The sequence below is a fragment of the Macaca nemestrina genome, chromosome 1 (assembly GCF_043159975.1).
Source record: "Macaca nemestrina isolate mMacNem1 chromosome 1, mMacNem.hap1, whole genome shotgun sequence".
Taxonomy (NCBI): Eukaryota; Metazoa; Chordata; class Mammalia; order Primates; family Cercopithecidae; genus Macaca; species Macaca nemestrina.
Window position 1 is genome coordinate 84059052 of NC_092125.1, and position 21426 is coordinate 84080477.

The following is a 21426-nucleotide window of genomic DNA, read 5'->3' on the forward strand; positions in this document are numbered from 1 at the left end:
GCATGATTCCACCTATAGGAGGAATCTGAAATAGTCAAACTCAACAGAAGCAGAGAGTAGAAGGGTGGTTGTCAGGGGTTGGGGAATAGGGGAAACGGTGTTGCTGATAGTCGCTGTGTAAAGTTTGAGTCCTGCCAGCCGAAGACATCCTAGAGATGTGCTGTACAGCAGAGCGCCGTCAGTGTTGGCCATTTACAAATCTGTTCAAAGGGTAGGACCCATATTAAGTGTTCTCGCCATATAATTGTAAACACTAAGGAAATCAGACTATAGACTTTATAGTTAATAATATCTCAGTCTGGTTTGTCAATTGTAATAAATGTTCCATGCTAACATAAAATATTAATAATGGGGGAAACCTGGTGGGTTTGAGGTATATGGGAGTTTTCTGGACTCTTGGCAGTTTTTCAGCAATCTAAAACTGTTCCAAAATAAAGTTTAGACAGACAACACCATGTTGTCTCTTGAGAGTGGGATTACATGTGAGTCTTCCCCCTTTGGCTTGTCTTCTGAGTTTTCTACAGTAAACATGTATTATTTATATATTAACGACAGAACAGAACATTAGCTACACCACGCTGACTGCACCAGCCCTGGTGGCAGAGGGTTCCAGGCATGGCAGCCACCCTCACTGTGAGTGCCTTAAGGGCCCAGTTGCTGTCCAGGGCACTGGCCTGGGAAGGGGCTGCCTTCTTTTGATATACAGAGGCCCCAAGTCAGTCCAGAGGAGACCGGAATCCATTCACCTGCCCTTGGCTATGATGATGTTTCCAGCATTGAACTTAAAAAAAAAAAAAAAACTTCCACTTTATTTTAATTGTTTGAGATGGAGTCTTGCTCTGTTGCCCAGGCTAGAGTGTCGTGGTGTGATCTTGGCTCAGTGCAACCTCTGCTTCCCAGGTTCAAGTGATTCTCTTGCCTCAGCCTCCCGAGTAGCTGGAATTGCAGGCGCCTGCCACCACGCTCGGGTAATTTTTTTGTATTTTTAGTAGAGACAGGGTTTCACCATGTTGGCCAGGCTGGTGTCGAACTCCTGACCTTAGGTGATCTGCCCATCTTAGCCTCCCAAAGTGCTGGGATTACAGGCGTGAGCCATCACACCAGGCCCAAAAATCTTCCACTTTAAAGAAAATATCATTTGGTAATTAGAAAAAGGTAACATTTTGTCACCGTGTATGAAAAAAGTTATTCATTTAATACCTGTTCATTGTAGAAAAAATGGAAAGTACATAAAACTCAAAGAGAAATTAAAAGCACTGGAATCTACTGCTCGGAGAGAACTGCTTTTTACATTCCCAAATTTTAAAAACTCACCAATATATGGTATAACCACAGTATACGCATAGATGACTTTACAAAAACTGGGTCACACAATGGATATGACTTGATCATTTGCTTTTACCTCCCAGTAATATCTACTGATCTGTTTTCTATGTTAAATAAATATACATCTACCCTGTCCATTTAGATGACTGAATTGGACTCCAGTATACTGTCAAACTATACTTGATTAATCCTGTATTGCTGGATATGTGGGACTTTCTCCCTACCCTCCAGATTTTAAATTATAGACCAAGTATTTATGGAGGCCTGCTGTGAGCCAGGAGCTGTCCTGAGCCCTGGAAACCCAGCAGTGCCTGTACAGACCTGGCCCTGCCATCAGGGGGCACCTCTAAGGAAACCGGGAGGCAATAATCGTAGCTCCCTTGCAGGGAGGTTGTAAAGGCTGAGTGAGGACGTCTGTGCACCTGGAGCACAGTGTGAATATGAAACCAGTGTCAGCCATTACTGTCATCAATACCATGAGGGGTGGCGGGGGCGGGGGCACTAAGGCTGGCAGTACTCAATATCCAGGTTCTGGGGGGTGCCAGAGCCTGACCACACAGGGCCTTCTCTCCCTCCACCCTGACTGTGCTCTCTCCCCCAGGGCTGGACATCCACTTCATCCATGTGAAGCCCCCCCAGCTGCCCGCAGGCCGTACCCCGAAGCCCTTGCTGATGGTGCATGGCTGGCCTGGCTCTTTCTACGAGTTTTATAAGATCATCCCACTCCTGACTGACCCCAAGAACCATGGCCTGAGCGATGAGCACGTTTTTGAAGTCATCTGCCCTTCCATCCCTGGCTATGGCTTTTCAGAGGCATCCTCCAAGAAGGGTATGGGGCTGCTAGAGCCTCCATAACTGCCCCGTCCTTGCCAAGGGTGGGCCAGATGTTCCCACCAGGCTCTCCTTCCGGGAGGGTGAGCAGGGAGTTGGCCCTAGGAAGCTGGGAAAAGAGGGACCAGAGAGGCTGGCCCCAGACACACTACCCTCCAGGGCTGGAGATGCCACCCCTACGTTTGGGCTCCAGGATTCCTTCTTGCCTCTGTGAGCTTTTCTCACCTCCACCTGGGAGGAGGCGGGCCTGAGAAATTTCACAGAACCCCCAGAGGGCCCATGGAGCAATCTGCCTGTGACTCCATGCCTTTCCCCATCACCGCCAGGGTTCAACTCGGTGGCCACCGCCAGGATCTTCTACAAGCTGATGCTGCGGCTGGGCTTCCAGGAATTCTACATTCAAGGAGGGGACTGGGGGGCCCTGATCTGCACCAATATGGCCCAGCTGGTGCCCAGGTGAGGTCACTGTCGGGGTGGTGTGTGTGTGTTTGTGTGTGTGTGTCCTCTTAAGAGATGGACCTCTGTGCAGGGGGGGCCAAGGTCCCCCCAGGGGAGAGGAGGGAGTGTGACTGTCACTCAGCAGTGCCTGAGGCATGTTGACTTGGATTTTCCTGTCTGTAACCCAGGGTTGCGGCTCTGGGCCAGGTTCCCAGGCAGAGAAGGCCTGTGATACGAGGGGAATGTCAGGCTTTAGACTAACTCTGCTGGACCAAGCTCTGGGACAGCCCTGAGCAGAACTCCCCAGAAACTATTTTTCCCCCAACCTCCCTCCTCCAACTCCCATGGCCTCCCCAGTGGGGCTGGTGCTGAAAGAGGCTGGCCCTGTGCTCACTCCTCAACCCTGAGGCCTGTTCCTCCTCCGCCATCTCTCCTCTCCCGCTCTCCTTGACACCACCCCAGCCTCACCTGGGCCCCTCTCTCTGCCCTCAGCCACGTGAAAGGCCTGCACTTGAACATGGCTTTGGTTTTAAGCAACTTCTCTACCCTGACCCTTCTCCTGGGACGGCGTTTCGGGAGGTTTCTTGGCTACACTGAGAGAGATGTGGAGCTGCTGTACCCTGTCAAGGAGAAGGTCTTCTACAGCCTGATGAGGGAGAGCGGCTACATGCACATCCAGTGCACCAAGCCCGACACCGTGGGTGAGCATGCTCAGGGGGCCTCGCCCACTGCTGGCTCCACTGGGGTGGCGAGACCCCGCGGGGGAACCTCACCACCCCACCCCAATGCTGCCCACAGGAGAAAGCCTCTTATAAGGACCTCCCAGCCCTTTAGGTCTTTAAACTGCATTTTCCCATAAAATCAAGAGGATGGACTCTCAGCAGATTCCCAGGCCAATTTAGCAACTCTGTTTAGCCGACTCAGCATTCATAGTGGCTTTCACCCCTGATCTCCCACCCCTGAGTCTATATCCTACACTGAGAAGCAGAGGGATGGAGGGGTTGGGGTAGGAGGAATCCTGGGGGTGGGCAGCTCTGGGCTGCAGGGGAGAGGGGAGAGGGTGCCCTGGGGCCTTGGGGAAGAGGTTCCCAGGCAGTGAGGGAGGGCCCAGCAACCACATCTGCCACCAGGGTCCTGTTAAAGGACAAAACTTTTTCAAAAAGATATATTTATAAAGGAACCAGTAAAATTTTAAAAAGAAACAATTCAAAGACAAATAACACTGAAATTAATTTGCTGACAGACACAAAACTTGTCAACATCCACAGAGTAATATCAATTAAATCGCCATGGGACAAAATTCATTTGCCTCTATGAACGAGTCATTCGCATTACCCTCAGTTCTCTACAATTCACAGAACTGTAAAATAGCTCAATGACAAGGAAAGATGGGAATTCTATAGAATCACGTAAGTCCGGAAGGTCTGCTAGGTAACTCCCTAGATCTTGTTCAGAAGACACCCAGGAATTATCTTGCCCATTTTTAGGTTCTTTATAGTTTTCGTGGCAGTCCCATGCCCACACACATGAGGCAGCTCATAATCATAATGGCACTTTATAAAATCAGTATTTTTCTCTGATTATAAAATACATGTTCATTGTCAAAAAGATTAAAAATGCAAAAAGTACAAAACATTAAAGGCAATCTCGTATAACCTCTCCTCCCTCCCCACATCCCCTCTCCTTCAAAAGAACTTGTGAACATTTTGGTGATTAATTTTTACAAGTCAAGTATATCCATATCACCAACACGGCCCCAACACTCCAGATGCCCCTCAGGGTTCTCTCCCAGGCACCATGCTCTGACTTCTGACTGAGATGGTTTTGGTTGTGCCTGTTTAACTCCTTCTGTGAATAGAATCACAGAGTATGTACCCTTGAGTCTGGCTTCTTTTGCTCAATATTATGTTTGTGAGATTCATCTATGCTGTTGTCACAGCCTTTTTTTTTTTTTTTTTTTTTTTTTTTAAGACCAAGTCTTGCTCTGTTGCCCAGGCTAGAGTGCAATGGCACAATCTCGGCTCACTGCAACCTCCGCCTCCCAGGTTCAAGCAATTCTCCTGCCTCAGCCTCCCAAGTAGCTGGGATTACAGGCACCCACCATCATGCCTGGCTAATTTTTTGTATTTTTAGTAGAGATGGGGTTTTACCACTTTGGCCAGGCTGGTCTCGAACTCCTGACCTCAGGTGATCCACCCACCTTGGCCTCCCTAAGTGCTGGGATTACAGGTGTGAGCCACCACACCCAGCTTGTCCCAGCCTACTTTTTTTTTCTTTTTTTTTGAGATGGAGTCTCGCTCTGTCGCCCAGACTGGAGTGCAGTGGCATGATCTCAGCTCACTGCAACCTCCGCCTCCTGGGTTCAAGCAATTCTCCTGCCTCAGCCTCCCAAGTAACTGGGATCACAGGCATCGCCACCATGCCTGGCTAATGTTTTTGTATTTTTAGTAGAGACGGAATTTCACCATGTTAGCCAGGATAGTCTTGAACTCCTTACCTCAAGTGATCCACCCTCCTTGGCCTCCCAAAGTGCTGGGATTACAGGCATGAGCCAACGCCCCCCAGCCTGTCCCAGCCATTTTTGATGACTGTACAGTATTTTGGCTTATGAGTATATCAATATTTATTTGTAACTGATCCCTTATTTTAGACTTTTTTAGGTGGCTTCTCATTTTTCATGAATCACAACACATAGACTAAAAAACCCCACCTTTTTAAAAACAGCACTTCTCACTGGGACCCCACCAAATGCAGAGGCATGGGCCCTTCCATTTGAAGGAAGCTAAGCAGGCAGTGTGCGAGGCCCCAGGAGACAGTGGGAAGGTATCGTCACTGTTTATCAGATGAGGATGCCGAGGCAGAGAGTTAAGGAAGCGAAGCGTGTGAGCACCCAGGAGTTAGGGCAGACCTGTGCTCGAACGTGGCTTCCTGCCCACAGCCCTGCCCTCTGTGGCCAGTGCCACATGTCACACATGAAGCTCCAGGTCCCTGGTCCCCAGGCCTGAGTCTCTCCCTTGCTCCCCTCCACGCCAGGCTCTGCTCTGAATGACTCTCCTGTGGGTCTGGCTGCCTATATTCTAGAGAAGTTTTCCACCTGGACCAATACGGAATTCCGATACCTGGAGGATGGAGGCCTGGAAAGGTGAGACCCTGGTTTGCCCCGGCAGTTGTGACCCTGGTCCCAGCAGCCAACCTCCTCACCCTCTTCATCCCCTTGTCTGGTTGCTCTGCATGGGGCGCTCACCAAATTCTATTGTTGACTTTCTTACAAATCCTCACCCCATGACCAACATAGCTGCATTTTTCGGGTGAGGCGGCCTGGTGAGTTGCTCCCAGCCTCACAGTGCATGGTCAGGACTAGGATGCAGGCTCACCTGCTTGTGCTCCTTTTGCTGAACAGGCCCCTCTGGGATTAGGGAGCCCAGAGGGCAGCAGGCACCACGTTATTGCCGAGAGCATCTGGGCTCTTCCTCCTGCTTCCCTGGAGAACCTGGCATCAGGGTCACATGACTGCGTGTTCCAGGAGGGTGGTCGCAGAAAGACAGGAGGCTGTTACATCTCTCAGAGCCTTCAAGGCTGTATCCTCTACATGCCTGACTCCCAGCTCTGTGGCCTGACTCAGGCTTCACCAAGGTCAGCTCTGACCCACCCTTTCCAGGGCCCATCCCTTTATTCCTTCAGTGACACACAGAGGACCAGATAGTGCTGGGGATGAGAAAGAGAGTAAAATGAGACTGAATCCCGCCTTAGGGGTAGGGACTCTGTCTTGGCCATGCTCTAGCCCCATCACCTAGAACAGTGCCGGGTGAACAGTGGGAGCCCAGTACCTAGATGTTGAATGAATGCACAAAGGACTGTGAGAGTTCAGTGTAAGGAGGATTCTCTTTGTCTAAGCAGCAGAGAGGGGAAATGACCAGGAGAATGTATCTGATTTGGGCCTTGGAGGATGAGTAGGAGTTTGCTGGATGGAGGAGAGAAATTTAGGCAAAGAGAAAAGCCATAAAAAATGCAAGGAAAGGGTGCTTGGAAAGGGTGGCTTGTCCAGAGGCTGAAGCAGGTACACTGGGGCCAGATTGCAAGCAAACTCATTCTTGCAGGCAGGTCCTCGCCTCCTCCAAGAGCCTCAGCAGGGCCTTCCTCTGGGATCTGCTTCCCCTGCCCTACATTCAGCAGGACCCAGGGGTCGATGGAGCTCCTGCAGGACCACATTGGCAAGGGGTCTGGCCTGTTCCTTGTACACGGATACCTGGAACCAGACGCGAGGCCCCACCAGACTGTCCCACTAGGCCACTCCTGCAGCTCTGGCCCCAGGTTACAGGGAGCACCAAAGCCCTGAGCAGGAGGCAGACAGGATCAGATTTGTGTTCCAGAAAGAACCGGAACACACAAGAGTGGAAATGGTGGTGGTGGTAGTTTTCAAGCTGCAGGCAGAGCCGAAAGGGAGATGGAAGCACTTGGCCGACTTGCAGAAATCCAGCTCACAGTTGGCGTGTGTACTGGAACTAGTTTTCATTGATGTTTTCATTTTGCCACTAAAATCACATGGAAAAGGCTGTTCCCTTTATCTCTGCCCCTGCTCCGTGCTGCTGTTGCTAGAGATCCAGGGTTTGAGACAGGAAGGTGGGGTTGGGACCGCCTGCTCTGGGGACAGTGGAAGGTGGGGTGGGGGCTGTGGAGTGTGCATCCTAGACCCAAGTTGCCCAGGTTTGAATTCTCCACTTAATAAGTAAAATGGAGATAATAGTACCTATGTCCCGTAGGCTATTGAGAGGAAAACATGAATTAAATGAAGGTAAGGAGCTTAGAACATGCTGCCTGGTACGTGGTCACCATAGTAGCTGATGTCCTGAGCAGTTTCATGGTGCAGGGGTGGAGGGGAGGGAGGAGATGTCAGTGGCAGGAGAGAGGGGATGGATGTGTAGAGTCAGGAGGACCTTGGGGTGATAAGAGACACTTTGATTAAATCCATGCACTCCAGTCTGGTGCCCTGGGCAAAGCCTGCCTGTGACATGAGGATACCACACACCTTGCATGAGGTCTGAGGAGGGAAGCCGCATGGTCAGGGCCTGGCATTTGTAGGACTTTCCAGCTGCCCTTTGTCACACAACTGCATCTGGCACTAAGAGTGGGGCTTTGTGTTCTGTGTTCCCAGGAAGTTCTCCCTGGATGACCTGCTGACCAACGTCATGCTCTACTGGACAACAGCAACCATCGTCTCCTCCCAGCGCTTCTACAAGGAGAACCTGGGACAGGGCTGGATGACCCAGAAGCATGAGCGGTGAGCCTGGCTGACTGAGAACAGGGGCCTCTGAGGCTGGAGGCAGGGGGATGGCCAGTCTGGAGCTCCAGTAAGGGCCCTCGGTGGTGGGATAAGTATAGCCTTGCCTGCAGGGGTGCCCCAGGGCCCTTGGATGGGAACACTAAAGGTCAAGGGGTTTGGAGAAAGCCCTCATGGAGGGACCACGTGCCTGGCTCCCGGGCAGCCCTCAGTACTGCTCCCGAGTCCAGGATGCTGGTCTGAGTGGCACTGATGGTTCTGGGATTTCCAAGTCTCACATGGAGACCCTCAAAGGTGGGGATTTAGAGGCTGTCCCATGCCTCTGCCTGGGTGGCCCTCCCACAAAAAGAGGATAGTGAGGGGAGCAGTTGAGACCTGGATTTGTCCTTTTCTTTATGGCTCCTTGTGGGGGGGCCAGCTGATCTCATCCCCCAGGCTCTTGAACCCCCTGCTGTGCAGGACGGAGAGGCGCAGGGCCACAGCCTCCCGCACCCCATCGGCTCTTTCGCTTTCAGGATGAAGGTCTACGTGCCCACTGGCTTCTCTGCCTTCCCTTCTGAGCTAATGCACACGCCTGAAAAGTGGGTGAGGTTCAAGTACCCGAAGCTCATCTCCTATTCCTACATGGCTCGTGGGGGCCACTTTGCAGCCTTTGAGGAACCAGAGCTGCTCGCCCAGGACATCCGCAAGTTCCTGTCAGTGCTGGAGCAGCAGTGACCACCCCACACCGCCCCCTGCCTCCCTCCACAAGTGCCCTCCAGGCTTTTCTTTGGGAAGATACCCCTTTTCTGAGGAATGAGTTTGCCTCCATCCCCTGCCCATGCTGGGAGCCCACACTTACCCCCTCACCCCTCCAAGCTCACTCCCCAATCCCCAACTCTGTGCGATAAGCAATATGGCCTTGATGATAAATGACTTTACTTCTAACAGCGGCTGGAACCCAGTGACATAAGCATGCCCTGACCCCACATGGGGCCCCCTGTCCAAGCAGAGCTGGCAGGCCCCTCCTTGCTGGCAGAGGCACAGGAGGCCCATTAGGGATGAGGCCACTGGCCAGGGCTGTGCTGCACCAGACCAATGGCACCGCCCCCACCCCTCCCAGCACAGGGGCAGCTTGGAGGAGAGGCGGCATTGGCCGCCACTGCAGGCGCAAGTCAGCGTCAACAGGGTCCCTGAGTCAGAAAGCCCAGGCCCACCAGGTCAGCAGACAGGCACAGGCAGGGCCTGCAGATGTGCCAAGGCCCTGGCCCAATTGGGCTGGAAGGAGCCTGGACCTGCTCTTCCGCACCCCCTCCCACCCCCACGGCACAGGCTTGTGCCTTGGTGCCCCCTGGAGGTAGCAGGGAGGAGGCTTCTCAGGCAGAAGTCTTAAGTTGCATCCCATCCCCTGGAATCTCCAGGAGGGAGAAGAGGGACAGCCCCTCCTTCCTGCCAGAGCCACAGCTCTAGGGCAATGGGATGGCCCTGCACCCAGCCCAGGCACCCCCTCTGTGCCAACCACGCTGTCCTTTGGTTCCGAGGAGGCCCTGAGCACTGCCCACCCCCACACCTTGGAGGGAGCAGACAGAGGGTGAGTACTGCACAGAGCCTGCCTGGAGGTGCAGACTCATGCACTCAGCCCTGAAGAGGTGGGAGAGGCTGGATCTTAACTGTGGTCCAGTGGGCACATTATGAGTGGTCCTTGTCCCTGCCTGTTATGGGGTGTCCCTGACAACATGATACAAAAACACAGAACTGTAGTGGGATACAGAGGTGTGTGCACAGCTGGCTGGAGCACTGGCCGCCTCCCAGCCTGCTCCCCATAGCTCACTCCTGGGTGTAGCCTGGAGGGGCTGCCGGGTTGGGGAGGGACTGACCATGGAGCAGGGAGCTGGACGCCAGCCCATCTCAGACCTGGACTGCAGCATCTCTTTGGTTATCGGTTGTGTGTGTGATCAGAAGGGAGGAGGCCTTCCCCTTGTTACATCTCTCTCTCCATATATTCTCCCAGACTCATCAGTTTGGGGGGCGAAAAGTCCACCACATGGTCTTGGCGACAAACCACTAGGCATGTCACCCCAGCTGCAGAGCCGCAAGCTTGTGCCAGAGGGGGAACTGGGTGAGCAAGGTAGGGGCGAGGCCTGCATATGCTCCCCTCACCACTGCTGGGACCAGAAAAGATGGGCACCTGATGGCTCAGCTGGGCAGTCCCAACACATTCCCGCTCAGCCAAGGGCCTGAGCCCCAGGCCATTCTGGTTGTGTCTTTTCAGAGCAGTGAGACCTAAAACAGATGGGAAGAAGTCATGAACTTGGGAGTCAGGCTGCTTCGCCTGTCTTCTCACCCTGCTTCACCTTTCTCACCCCACAGGCTCCCCTGAGCCTGACCCAGCCAGTAGCTCACCCGGCCTCAGGCCTCCTGTGGGGCAGCAGCCACACTGCCCATGGAGCTCTGTGCCAAGCACTGTCCAGGGATAGTCCCGCTGATGTTGTGGATGGCACCATAGGTCTGCTGCTGCTGCGGAGACAGTGCTGTCCTCTCCGAGGCCAAGCCGTTCAGAATCCGAGGCACATAGGGCTGTCAGCAAATGGATTCGTGCTTGGCTTGGGGCAGGCATGAGATTCCACACTGCATCCCTACCCTCCTGCCCTTCTCCTCCCAACAGAAGGACACAGACAGTGGCCATAAAGGACATATGAAGAAATAGCAACATCAATTTAGGATATTAGGACCTAAAATATGCCACCTGTGGAACTTCGTAGCAGCCAGGGCAAAAGAGAAAGCCCAGTTATACAGTTCTCATGATGACAGAAGGAAGTACAGGAGAGCAGTTTCTCCGAGGAAACTAAACTTCCTAGCCCTGGATCCTAGGAGGATTTCTCACTTTGTAGAAGAAACAAGTCTACCTATGTAGGGGGGCTTAGAATGCTGCCCTGGGACCCCTGGGATGCTCAACATATCTGTGTGAGTCTCATTTCCTCCCAATCCCAGGCTCCAGCCACTGACCCCGGGCGCAGAGCCCTGCCCCACTCCTCCGGAGACCCTGACTGTGAGTGAGGGCTTGACATCATCCACCTGTCCTGCGTGTTCCCTGCCTGGCCAGCAAAGCCACAGGTGTGTCTCTGGGTAATGAGTCCTTCTGAGGCCCTCCCTCTTTTGGAACTTGTCCAAGGACAGACACCGATAAGAGAGCCTGACACCTGGGAGGCAGTCACCAGAAAGAACCCTGCAGATGAGGTCGGCTCTGTCCTGGCCTGGCTGTCAGGAAGGCCAGTGGCCACAGCTCTGGAACCCTGGGGCTCTGTTTTCCCTTACCAGCCCCACCCTAGGAGCAGGACCCTGGAGGCAGGGAGAACCAGGAAGACAAGGAGCCTTCAGAGGAAGACCGTGGCGTCTTCCTCTGAAGCAGGTGCAATGTTCATTTCTTGAATTCAAAGGGAAGTCTGTCTGACACCCTCTTGGAACCTAGTGGAGGACCTCGCAGAGGCAGGTGCACTGCTGATGACAAACTTTGTCAAACCGTAGCACCTTACCATGTGCCTTCACTAAAGCCCCAAACTCACCAGCTATTAAATATGCAGAGAAGGACACCTCCCAGGTGTCAGAGCAGGGAACTGAAACCAAGGGGGATGGCCATGAACCGAGACAAGATTCATTATCTCCTCAACAGTTTCAAATATGCAGGTTAAAACACCCAGGGGGACCGGGATTCCTTCTCTGCCATTAATTCCCAAACCTGACTGCCATGTGATCTTAGCAAGAGATCATCAAAGCACATTTGCTGGGGCCCATCTGGTTGGGACTGTTACAACCAAAGCAAAAAAGGGCGACAAGCTCGGAGGCTGAGGGGCACAGACAGCTTACTGTGAACGGTGGAGGCATGTGGGCCTCTGCCTCACTTCCTTTGTCACTTGCAGGCTCTTCTGTCTGCAGATAACAGCAAAAACTTGCAATGATAAACAAAACTGATCTCTGTGAACGAACACCCTCCAAACACAGAGACTATTAACACCCGGAATAATAGTACCAGCTGGCACCAAGCTCCCTGGCAGCCTGAGAGAGGATGGGGTGGGGGAGTGCAGTGATGAGGGGAGCAAGGGAAGCTACACGTGGCACCCAACCACCCACGCCTTTCCCATGGAGAAGCAGAGTCTGGAGAAGGCTGCTGCTATGTTGATACGGACAAGGGTGGGAGGCGTTGAGAGCGAGCCCGTCCCACCATCTGTTCCTCCCAGGGCTTGACGGGGCAGTGGGGTCGGGGACCTTTACTTTGTAGTTCAGAGGGCTGAGGTGCTTGAAGCATCCAAAGCAGGTGTGAGCCAGGCAGACCAGGATGGTGAGCAGCAGCACCAGGAAGGTGAACAGAGTGGCAGGGGCCTTCATACCTGGGGACAGAGGGTGGCTAGCCTTGGGGTGGGCAGGGAGGGGCCACCACCTACCCTCACCCTGCTGAGGAAGGGGCCACACCTGGTGTGGAAACTGCCCGTGACTTATCCCTCAGGCAGAAAACAAAGGTAAGGCCTAACCCCCACCCCTAGCCCTCAACTCCAGCAGCAAGGATGGTGTCTTCACAGCCAGGAGCACACAGAGGGACCCACTGAATGGCTGGCATCATCCCTGGTTGCATTTCAGGCACTGGGATGCCAAGTCAATGGCAATTCACCAGCCTCCTTGCTGGGTCCGTTCCCTCCAGTCTCCAGTGCCCTGGGCTAGGTAGGATGGACTGTCCCACACCCCCAGTCTGACCAGGGCAGACATAACTTTCCCCCAGGAGTGTCAGTTTTCTCTCCTCCATGTCCCCACCTCTTCCATGCCAGGAGATACAAGGAGCCGGGTCCAACCACCACCCTCAAAGGGCAATCTGGATCAGCTTCCCCATTTCCTCTGGTTCAGTCCCTGCACAGCTGATAATGGCACTGTCTTCTCTCCAGGGACATATGGGACAATTGACCAGGCCTTCACAAGGGTTACACCTGCACTCGGGCTAGCTTAGGAGCTCAGCTGTCACCACCACACCCAACCAGCCCTCACTCTGGGTATCCTGTTTTGATTGGACACCTAACCAGTCCTCACTCCGGGCACACATTCTGATTGGACATGTAACCAACTCTCATTCTGGGTATCACATTCTGATTGGACACCTAACCAGCCCTCACTCTGGGCACCACATTCTGACTGGATGCCAAGCTGATGCTGTGAAAGCAATGGGGGATCTGACTGGCTGGCGGGGATGCAGGGATGGGAGGCCAAGGGCTGGCCCCAGGTTGGAAGGGCCACTCACCCAGGCGCAGGAAGGAAAAGAAGTAGAGCCAGAAGAGGCATAGGATGGGGGCTGCCAAGGCCTGGTTCACAGCAGCAAAGTGTATCCCCTTCTCCAGCTTGGCTGGGAGGTAGACGAAGTAGAGGTTGTGCCGGTCCACCATGTGCTTGAGCAGGATGTAGATGAGGCCTGCAGGGGATGGGGCTGTGAGCTGGAGACCTTGCAGGGCCACACAGACACCTCTGCCCTCTTCCTCTCAGGGGCGGCTGTTTTGGCAAGGAGCCAGGACTGGGGCTGCTGCTCTACTGCTTGAACACAATATGAGGCATCCTGCACCTCTGGCTGCTAGTTTTGTTTCTCTTTCTCTCTCCTACCCGCTTCCTCACTTCTCTGTGACCCCAAGGTGTAGGGGATCGGTCAGGGTGGTGGGAGAAAATTTAAGATAAAGTTATAGAAAATAGACACAAACCTTGGAAGGCTGAGAGGTTTGCATAACTTCAGTAAAGGGTTTGGCTGAAGGCAGCTGAATTCTCTCAAAAGCTTAGGGCGTGGATACATAGGAATGTGGGGGAGTTTACCCAAATAGCTTGTTTACTCATGTGGTCCTGAGACCAACCTTTGATCATCCACAGGTGCAGACTCAGGCAGCAGAGCCCCTTAGCCGCACTGACAGGCAAAATATCTGTCAGTGTATGTCTTTCATTTGTCGCTGGATCAGGGTCTGTGGGACGGACCCCACACCAAGGGAGTCACAGTGTCTGTGATCCTGTCCCCAGAGAACACTAACATTCCAGAATCATCTTGGAAAGAGGCTGTTTCACACTTGGATGTCTGGCCTCAATTCCTCCCCAGCCCTTCCCATGCTGAGCCCCCGTATGTCAGTGCTCCCACACCCCTGGCCTTCTCCCACCCAGCTGATCCCCGCCCTCATCAGTCAACAGAGAATGAGGCCCAAGGATCTTACCCCAGGGTTGGCACAGGATCGCACATGGGGGACCAACAGAAAGTGGGTGCTGCCTTTTCTATTATGCCAGGTTCTTTTTGAGACGGAGTCTCGCTCTTGTTGCTCAGGCTGGAGTGCAGTGGTGCAATCTTGGCTCACTGCAACCTCTGCCTCCTAGGTTCAAGTGATTCTCCTGCCTCAGCCTCCCGAGTAGCTGGGATTATAGGCGCCTGCCACCATGCCCAGTTAATTTTTGTATTTTTAGTAGAGACAGGGTTTCACCATGTTGGCCAGGTTGTTCTCGAACTCTTGACCTCAGATGATCCACTGCTTAGGCCTCCCAAAGTGCCGGGATTACAGGAGTGAGCCATCGTGCCTGGTCCCAGGTTCTTTTTTAAAAAATAAATTTTGTTTTGAAAGTGTAAATACTGTAAATTTTTAAAACTACACAAGAGAGTATACAGTGAAAACTAAACAACTTCTCCCCCTAAACCTCAGCTATCGCTGCCATCAGTCTCTTGGGTCTTCTGTTTCCTTCTAGAGCCTTTCATTCATCTGCCAGCTCAAGAGGATTTTTTTTTTTAAATTTCAGTGGCCAGGACCTTGGTCTTTAAACAGTCCTGAGTTCAAATCCTGGTTCTCCTGCTTACTAACAACATATGAAGTTCTGTATCTGTGAAGGGGGAATAGAAACAAGACCTGCCTTGTAGGATAGGGTGTGGGAGCATGCCATACGGGGCTCTGCATGGGAAGGGCTGGGGAGGAATTGAGGCCAGACATCCAAGTGTGAAACAGCCTCTTTCCAAGACGATTCTGGAGGCAGGCATCTGCCGGAGTGAAAGCAGCACAAGAGCTTTGATTGTGACTGTTTTACTTGCTGCTAAAGAAATCAACCATGAACGACGTGGTCACTGGGCAGAGAACCTCAGACCAGAAGTACTGAGAGAGGTCCTAGCTGAGGGCCAGTGGGAGGAATTCATTTAAAAATGAATGAGGCCAGGCACAGTGGCTCATATCTGTAATCCCGGCACTTTGGGAGGCTGAGGTGGGTGGATCACCTGAGGTCAGGAGTTCAAGATCAGCCTGGCCAACATGGTGAAACCCCGTGTCTGCTAAAAATACAAAAAATTAGGCAGGCATGGTGGTGGGCACCTGTAATCCCAGCTACTCAGGAGGCTGAGGTGGGAGGATGGCTTGAGCCCAGGAGGTGGGGGTTGCAGTGAGCCAAGATCATGCCACTCCAGCCTGGGCATCAGCATGAGACCCTGTCTCAAAACAAAAAAAGAAAGAAATGAGTGAAATTTGGTGTCACGTGGGTCTTTGACAGCTTGTGGCTCTTGTGGCTGTGGTTTTGGGAACTCCAACCTGGGCACAATTGTTAGCTGTCCCCGAGAGGCTTGGTGCAATCAGCCGTCCACGTACCCTGGGAGAGGCTCCAGGGCCACTCACCAAATGGCGCAACGATGGGACAGGTGATGCTGTAGGCCATGATGACAGTGAAGACACACAGCATCCATGCATACATGGCTCCAAACTCGTACTGGAAGGCCTGGTTCTGGGAGAAGGAGGTGGTGAGGAGCTCATGGACTTGTTCCACCTCAAACACCCTTTTGTGCTCTCCAAGTGGTGAGGGGAGAGCGGGGTAGAGGACTTTGGAAATAGGAGATGCGTGGCTCCCCGCCTCCCAAGGTCCTTCCCATCCCTCCCAGCCTGCCCTGCTTCACTGAGCGCACCCAGCCCTCCTGAGGCACGGTGATGCGTGTTTGCTAGTGCTCCCTTCGTTCCAATCCTGTCCACCCAACAGGCGTGTGAGCCCCTGGAGAGAAGAGGTGGTCGGGGAAGAGGTGTAGAGTGACTCCTCGTGACTCCAGCCCTTCTAGCAGGGGATCCTGGGCCAGCTTAGTTCGTGCCTTTGTGAAATCGGGATACTAGCAGTGCCCGGCTCATAAGGGGCTGAGAATGAAATGAAGGAATGCAGCACTTCTCCCACTTTCCTCGCGCAGTGTCCACCATGGCAGAGGAGAAGAAAAGAGAATCCCACACCCTCCGGTTCAGGGAATCCTGGAATAAATGCCATAAGCCAAAAATGCCTTTGACATATGGGGTTTGGCTAAGAATTTATGCAAATGGGCACCCATGGAAAAAGAGTCTGTTGGTTTGAGTTGTATGTATGTATGTGTGTGATCAAACTGTTTCAAATGCCAGAGTCCCAAACTCTCTCCTCCAGCCTGTGAGCTAGAGAGGAGGCTGGAGGAGACCACGCCTGCCTGGGCCCGGGTTTGAGAAGCACTTAGCCCAGTGCCTGCATTAGTGGGTAGTCGGGTAAATGCTACCCATTAGCGGGGGTAGTGGGGGTGAGAGGCCCTCGGGTCAGTGAAGGGGGGACATGGGAGGGAGTCGGAGGCACAGCCCTGGGCCCAGGGGATGGCACCTGCTTGACATTCCTGCGGTCGGCAGCCGTCTTGGCCATGATCATGCGGAAGGTGTAGAGGATGAGGCCTGGCAGCCGCAGCAGCTCCATGCCATTGCCGATGAAGGCCGAGGCGATGACGTAGTTCACAAAGAAGGCGCCCTGGTCAGGCAGGAAGACACACCTGGGGAAACCGGGGCCCAGGTCTGTGAGCTGAGAGCCACTCTTGGAGGGAGAGGAGGGGCTCCTAGGCTGGGCAGGAGCAGAAAGCCCCTGGGAGGGCTGTATAGTCTTCCGTTCATTCAGCACATATTTGGAGAACACATCTGTGTGCCAAGTACCTTTCCAGACATTGAGAACAGAACAAAGCCCCTGCCCCCACTCTCTTGAAATTCACATTCTAGCTGGGGGCACAAAGAAGCAAACAAACAAATATTCCATATGCCGGGGGTGGTGAGTCCTAGAGGAAAATAAAGCAGGGAGGGTTCCTATGTTATACAAGGGTTAGAGGAGCCTTTCTAACAAGGTGATACTCGTGCAGAGATGTGAAGAAGTGAAGGAGCAAGTCATCCCAAAACCTGGGAAGACAGGATTCCAGGGAAAGAGAACAACATATAAGACGTCTGCTGCACATCCAGGAAGAACAAAAGGACAGGTGGGGCTGGACAGCAGTGGGCTGGGGGAAGGCAGAAGACAAGGCTGAAAGGGGCTGGGGGCAGACCCAGGGCAAGGGATCTGTTCCGATGGGGTCAGGAAGACTACGCAGATGGCCGCTGTGTGATCCCCATGTGGGGCGAGGGCAGTTGTGATGGAGGTGGTGAGATATGGAGGGATTCTGGATCTACTCTAGAGAGAGAGCTGTCAGGATTTGCTGATAGGCTGGGTATGGCATGGGAGGGATAGAAAGGAAACAAGGTGAACTTTGAGGTTTTTTGCCAAAACAGTTAGAAAAACAATATGGAATGGGGAAAGTTATAGAGTAGCAGATTTGAGGGTAAAAGTCAGGAGTCTGGTTTTGGGCAGGTAACATCCGTGGTACCCAGTAAAACTCCAGCTGGAATTTGAGGTGGGCAGTTGGGTTATCAGCCTGGAGGTGCAGGCTAGAGGCATAAATGTGGATGTTGTCCGCATAAGTTAATTCAGGAGCAGTCTCATGGCATGGAAGCCATGGGTTCAGCTGAAGTCACCTAGAGAGGCAGTGTGGACCCAGAACTGGGGGCTGAGCCTTCAGGCAGCCAAAATCTAGAGTTGGGGAGATGGGAAAGAACCCACCAAGGAGGGTGACAAGAGGATGCCGCCGGATGAGACAGCCAAGGCAGAGCTTCGAGAAGGAAGGCTTGGATAAATGTGTCAGATGTCGCTGATAGATCATAAGATGAGAATTGAGTTGGTCACTGGATTTGTCAATCTGAAAGTCACTGTCAACTTAGACTATTGCTGGTTGTATGTATGTGTGTCTGTCATAGCTGCCAGCTCCCAACTCATCAGCTTACTCAGCAAGAACTCATTTAAAATAACTCACCCCATCCTTACAGGTAAGCAAATTCTTTTAGGAAAGTCAATGCCAAGCCTCTGGGCCTATATTAAGACCTAACGTATAGTCTGTAGGGGCTGGGGTTGAATCCCAGCTCTGTTCCTTAACTGGCTGGGTAGACTTGGGCAAGTTATTCAACATCCCCGAAACCTCAGTCTCCTCATCTGTAAAATGGAGAGAATAATAGTATCTTCCTCATAGTTCATTGTAAAGATTCAGTGAGAAAAAGATGCATAAAGCATTTAGCGTAGTGCCTTCTTAAACAATAGCTATTACTGTTAAGTGGCATGGTGTAAGTTTAAAATACTAACAAGGATACATCGGCAGTAAGTTTAATTCTATTCTGGCAAAAATAATCCCCAGAGCCCAGAGGCATCCCGGTTGCCATGTTTAATTATTATTCTCCTTTCCCCACTCCCTGGCACCACTGAGACCCAGCAATTCCTTCTCCCCATGTGGCTCTGTGCTCAGTAAGTTTCAAAGAATGAATGAGACAGCTGCTAATTGAGTTCTGGCCTAAAAAATTAACCACATTTCTGCAAGCATAGCACAAAGTGGGTCAGCTCCCACGGTGTCTACCAGGAACCTGGCAGGGTGGAGGTGAGGCCCCAAGCCCTGCTGTCTGGGGAGAAAGATGCCTGTTCGGAAGCATAGGCTACGAGCACCCCTACGCACCCCACTGCAGCCCTAGCCCCTGTGGGACTCTCACCCAGAGCCATGGCTCCAAAACTCAACTTGGCAATACTCACTCCAACCTGATGGAAGCCTTCGAGGAAGTTTTGTCAAAGAGCCACCGGAAGAAAAAGTCTAGACTGAAAAACAAAGGAACCCCCTAAGAGTTTATTTCCAGCATTCCATATTGTCACTACATATGCTTTCATTTTCTTTTGCTCTAAAAACAGGCCAAAGCTCGAGATCGACTTTTGTTCTCAACGATGCATTACTGCAGCATGACCTGTCACAGTCTGCTTTAACAGAAACTTCCTTCCTTGAGATAAACAAAGCCATAATGAGGCCCTCCCTAAGTGGAAGGTCCTTGGTAAGTTTCATTTTCTTTTTTCTTTTGTAGAGACGGGGTTTCGCCATATTGCCCAGGCTGGAACTCCTGGACTCAAGCGATCTGCCCACCTCGGCCTCCTAAAATGCTAGGATTACAGGCATAAGCCACCGTGCCTGGCCACAAAATTTTCAAGCTGTTTTTTCTTTTCTTTTCTTTCTTTTTTGTTTTTTGGTTTTTTTTAGACACAGTCTCACGCCTGTAAGCCCAGCACTTTGGGAGGCCAACGCGGGTGGATCACCTGAGTCAGGAGCTCGAGACCAGCCTGACCAATATGGTGTTATTTTCTTTTTTAAAGAAGAACAATCATATTGCCAGAAGAATCAATGACCCAGCCCTACTGCAGGCCAAGAGGTTGCGACACACTTAGATATTGTTAGAGGTTTGCTTCTGCTACCAAACCATTTGCATTCTCCTGGGGACAGTGCTCTCCTGATGTGACTCTTATTCTGAATTTACAGCAGGAGGTGGTGGCATATACCTGGTGAGACCCAGGGAGGGCAGGATCAGCACCATGAAGATCAAGAATATGTAGACTTTGGTCATCACGATCTGGTTTTCCCCTGACCTGCAGGAAGTCAAAGGTGAGTACTCACAGTCCCCCAGATGCTCCAGGTGCCCCCAGTGAGGCCCCTGCCATGTGCCCATTGGCTGAGCAGTTGGGGGACAGGGTGTGGACAAGGGAGCGGTCAGACAAATACGTCTTAGGGGCAGGGCCTCAGGACTCCCGGGTACTCACTTGGTCCAGTGAGACTCCAGCAGTGTAGAGTAGTAGACGATGGAGGGGAGCAGAGCCGAGAAGGACCAGAGCAGGAGGGTGGGGAAGAACTGGCTGATGATCGGGTTCTAGGAGAAAGGTCCACAGCAGAGAGAGAGTCACGGGGGCCGTGGGCCACACGGCTCTGAGGCCATGACCTATTGGCACGGTCGCTCAGTGGACTCCTGGGGTAGGAGTTTGTCATCTCTGACCCCCAGAACCAACACTGTGCCAGGTACAGAGCTGGTAGTCCATAAATGTTGGCTGAATAATCAGTAACAGCACCTTATATTTGTATACCTCCTCACAGCACAGCAAAGAAAGCAATTTCACATACAAGTAAACGCCACTTACCTGACTAAACAGATTAAATAACCTTCTCTGCTCCCTATACAAAACAAATGACTGATGCCATGGGAAGACTGAACACTGAAGGCCTGGAGTCCTGGCTGGGGGCGTGGGGCGGGCAGGGGATGCCCTGCCTGCTCAGCTCCCACTGGTCCAGCTGCAGCATATCAGGACTCTACTGTGTGTGTCTACAATCCTGCTGTTTGTTACTGTGATTACATGAGCTGATTGACTTATTACTGTCACTTATTAGATGAACATAAAAATAGAGAGAAATTTTCTTTGAAAACTAAGTTGGATACTTTGGAAAGACTTGATAAAAGTCAATTTCTAAAAAAAAAAAAAAAATGCTGTTAATTAGATGAGAGTAAATTAACGATAAAAGATCAAGGGATATGCGATCTAGGAAGTTTCTATATTCAGAATGGCTCTGCAAATATCTAAATTCTTCATTTACTTTAAAGAAGGCAACACTGGAATCACAAAACAATGAAATAAGGAGTGGTTGATGTAAAATAGACAAAGGGGAGCTCTTAACAGCAGATCCATCCTCAAAAGAATAGGCCTGTCCCTCTATTAAAAGATTGGCAAAGGAATGCATGTTTATAATACCTGCTTCAAATCTTAAACAAAACTGCTGAATTTATACTTAGGTAGTTTTAAACTATTTATGGAGTCAGATAAGAGCTTCAACCACACATCAGCTCATTGATTATCATGACAACAGCCTCGCGTCCTGTATAATAGGGCAGGTGTTTTAACTCCAGTCCTTGGATGAAAAACTGAGGTTCAGAATTCATCAGATGGGGAGAATGGCAAAGTGAGGACAAGGAGGCCCTCCTGCCCAGTATGCTTTCCCAGAGAATAAGTAACCAAATGCAAAGTGAAATTTAAAAAGAAAAACAATTTAGGGAGATGGCTTGGCAAAGTTAATCATGAGAAACCAATAGCTTTTTGAGTAAATGCCAGTTGAGTGTTTGGCTGTTATCTCATTGACTCATGTAAGATTTTTGAAAATCATTCATTACCTATACAGAATAAATAGTTTTTGTTGTTTGTTGTTGTTGTTGTTGTTGTTGTTGTTTTCTTTAGATGGCATTTCGCTCTTGTTGCCCAGGCTGGGGTGCAGTGGTGTAATCTCGGCTCACTGCAACCTCCACCTCCCGGTTCAAGCAATTCTCCTGAGTATCTGGGAGATACTCAGCCTCCTGAGTATCTGGGATTACAGGCGCCCACCAACACACCTGGCTAATTTTTGTATTTTT

General features: G+C 51.6%; 2 protein-coding genes and 1 long non-coding RNA gene across 15 annotated transcripts in view; 2 read left to right on the forward strand and 1 right to left on the reverse strand.

Moving 5' to 3' along the window:
* LOC105478502 (epoxide hydrolase 1) overlaps window positions 1-8800 on the forward strand; it is a 39264-nt gene extending 30464 nt beyond the window's left edge. For both annotated transcript variants that reach the window (XM_011735884.3, XM_011735893.3), the window contains exons 4-9: window positions 1928-2155; window positions 2484-2613; window positions 3088-3296; window positions 5629-5737; window positions 7748-7873; window positions 8389-8800. In XM_011735884.3, the coding sequence (XP_011734186.1) occupies window positions 1928-2155; window positions 2484-2613; window positions 3088-3296; window positions 5629-5737; window positions 7748-7873; window positions 8389-8590 (1004 nt within the window). In that variant the 3' untranslated portion in view covers window positions 8591-8800. The remainder of the gene's footprint in view (window positions 1-1927; window positions 2156-2483; window positions 2614-3087; window positions 3297-5628; window positions 5738-7747; window positions 7874-8388) is intronic.
* Window positions 8801-8949: 149 nt separating this feature from the next.
* LOC105478479 (transmembrane protein 63A) overlaps window positions 8950-21426 on the reverse strand; it is a 37259-nt gene continuing 24782 nt past the window's right edge. For 3 of the 10 annotated variants that reach the window (XM_011735858.3, XM_011735847.3, XM_024791923.2), the window contains 7 exons: window positions 19796-19902; window positions 19538-19624; window positions 18749-18811; window positions 16487-16649; window positions 15505-15610; window positions 13134-13301; window positions 11788-12237 (listed from right to left, as the gene is read on the reverse strand). In XM_011735858.3, coding sequence (XP_011734160.2) covers window positions 11858-12237; window positions 13134-13301; window positions 15505-15610; window positions 16487-16649; window positions 18749-18811; window positions 19538-19624; window positions 19796-19902 — 1074 coding nt within the window. In that variant the 3' untranslated portion in view covers window positions 11788-11857. The other 7 variants (XM_011735867.3, XM_071081374.1, XM_071081364.1 and 4 more) reach the window with 6 other exon arrangements.
* On the forward strand, window positions 16649-21221 carry LOC105478476 (uncharacterized). 3 transcript variants are annotated; one of them, XR_985335.2, is made up of 3 exons: window positions 16649-19410; window positions 19518-19640; window positions 20124-21221. It is a non-coding gene; the product is annotated as an uncharacterized lncRNA (long non-coding RNA). The 3 variants fall into 3 exon arrangements; XR_011614879.1 differs by having other exon boundaries at window positions 16649-19038; window positions 19242-19640; XR_985334.2 differs by having other exon boundaries at window positions 16649-19038.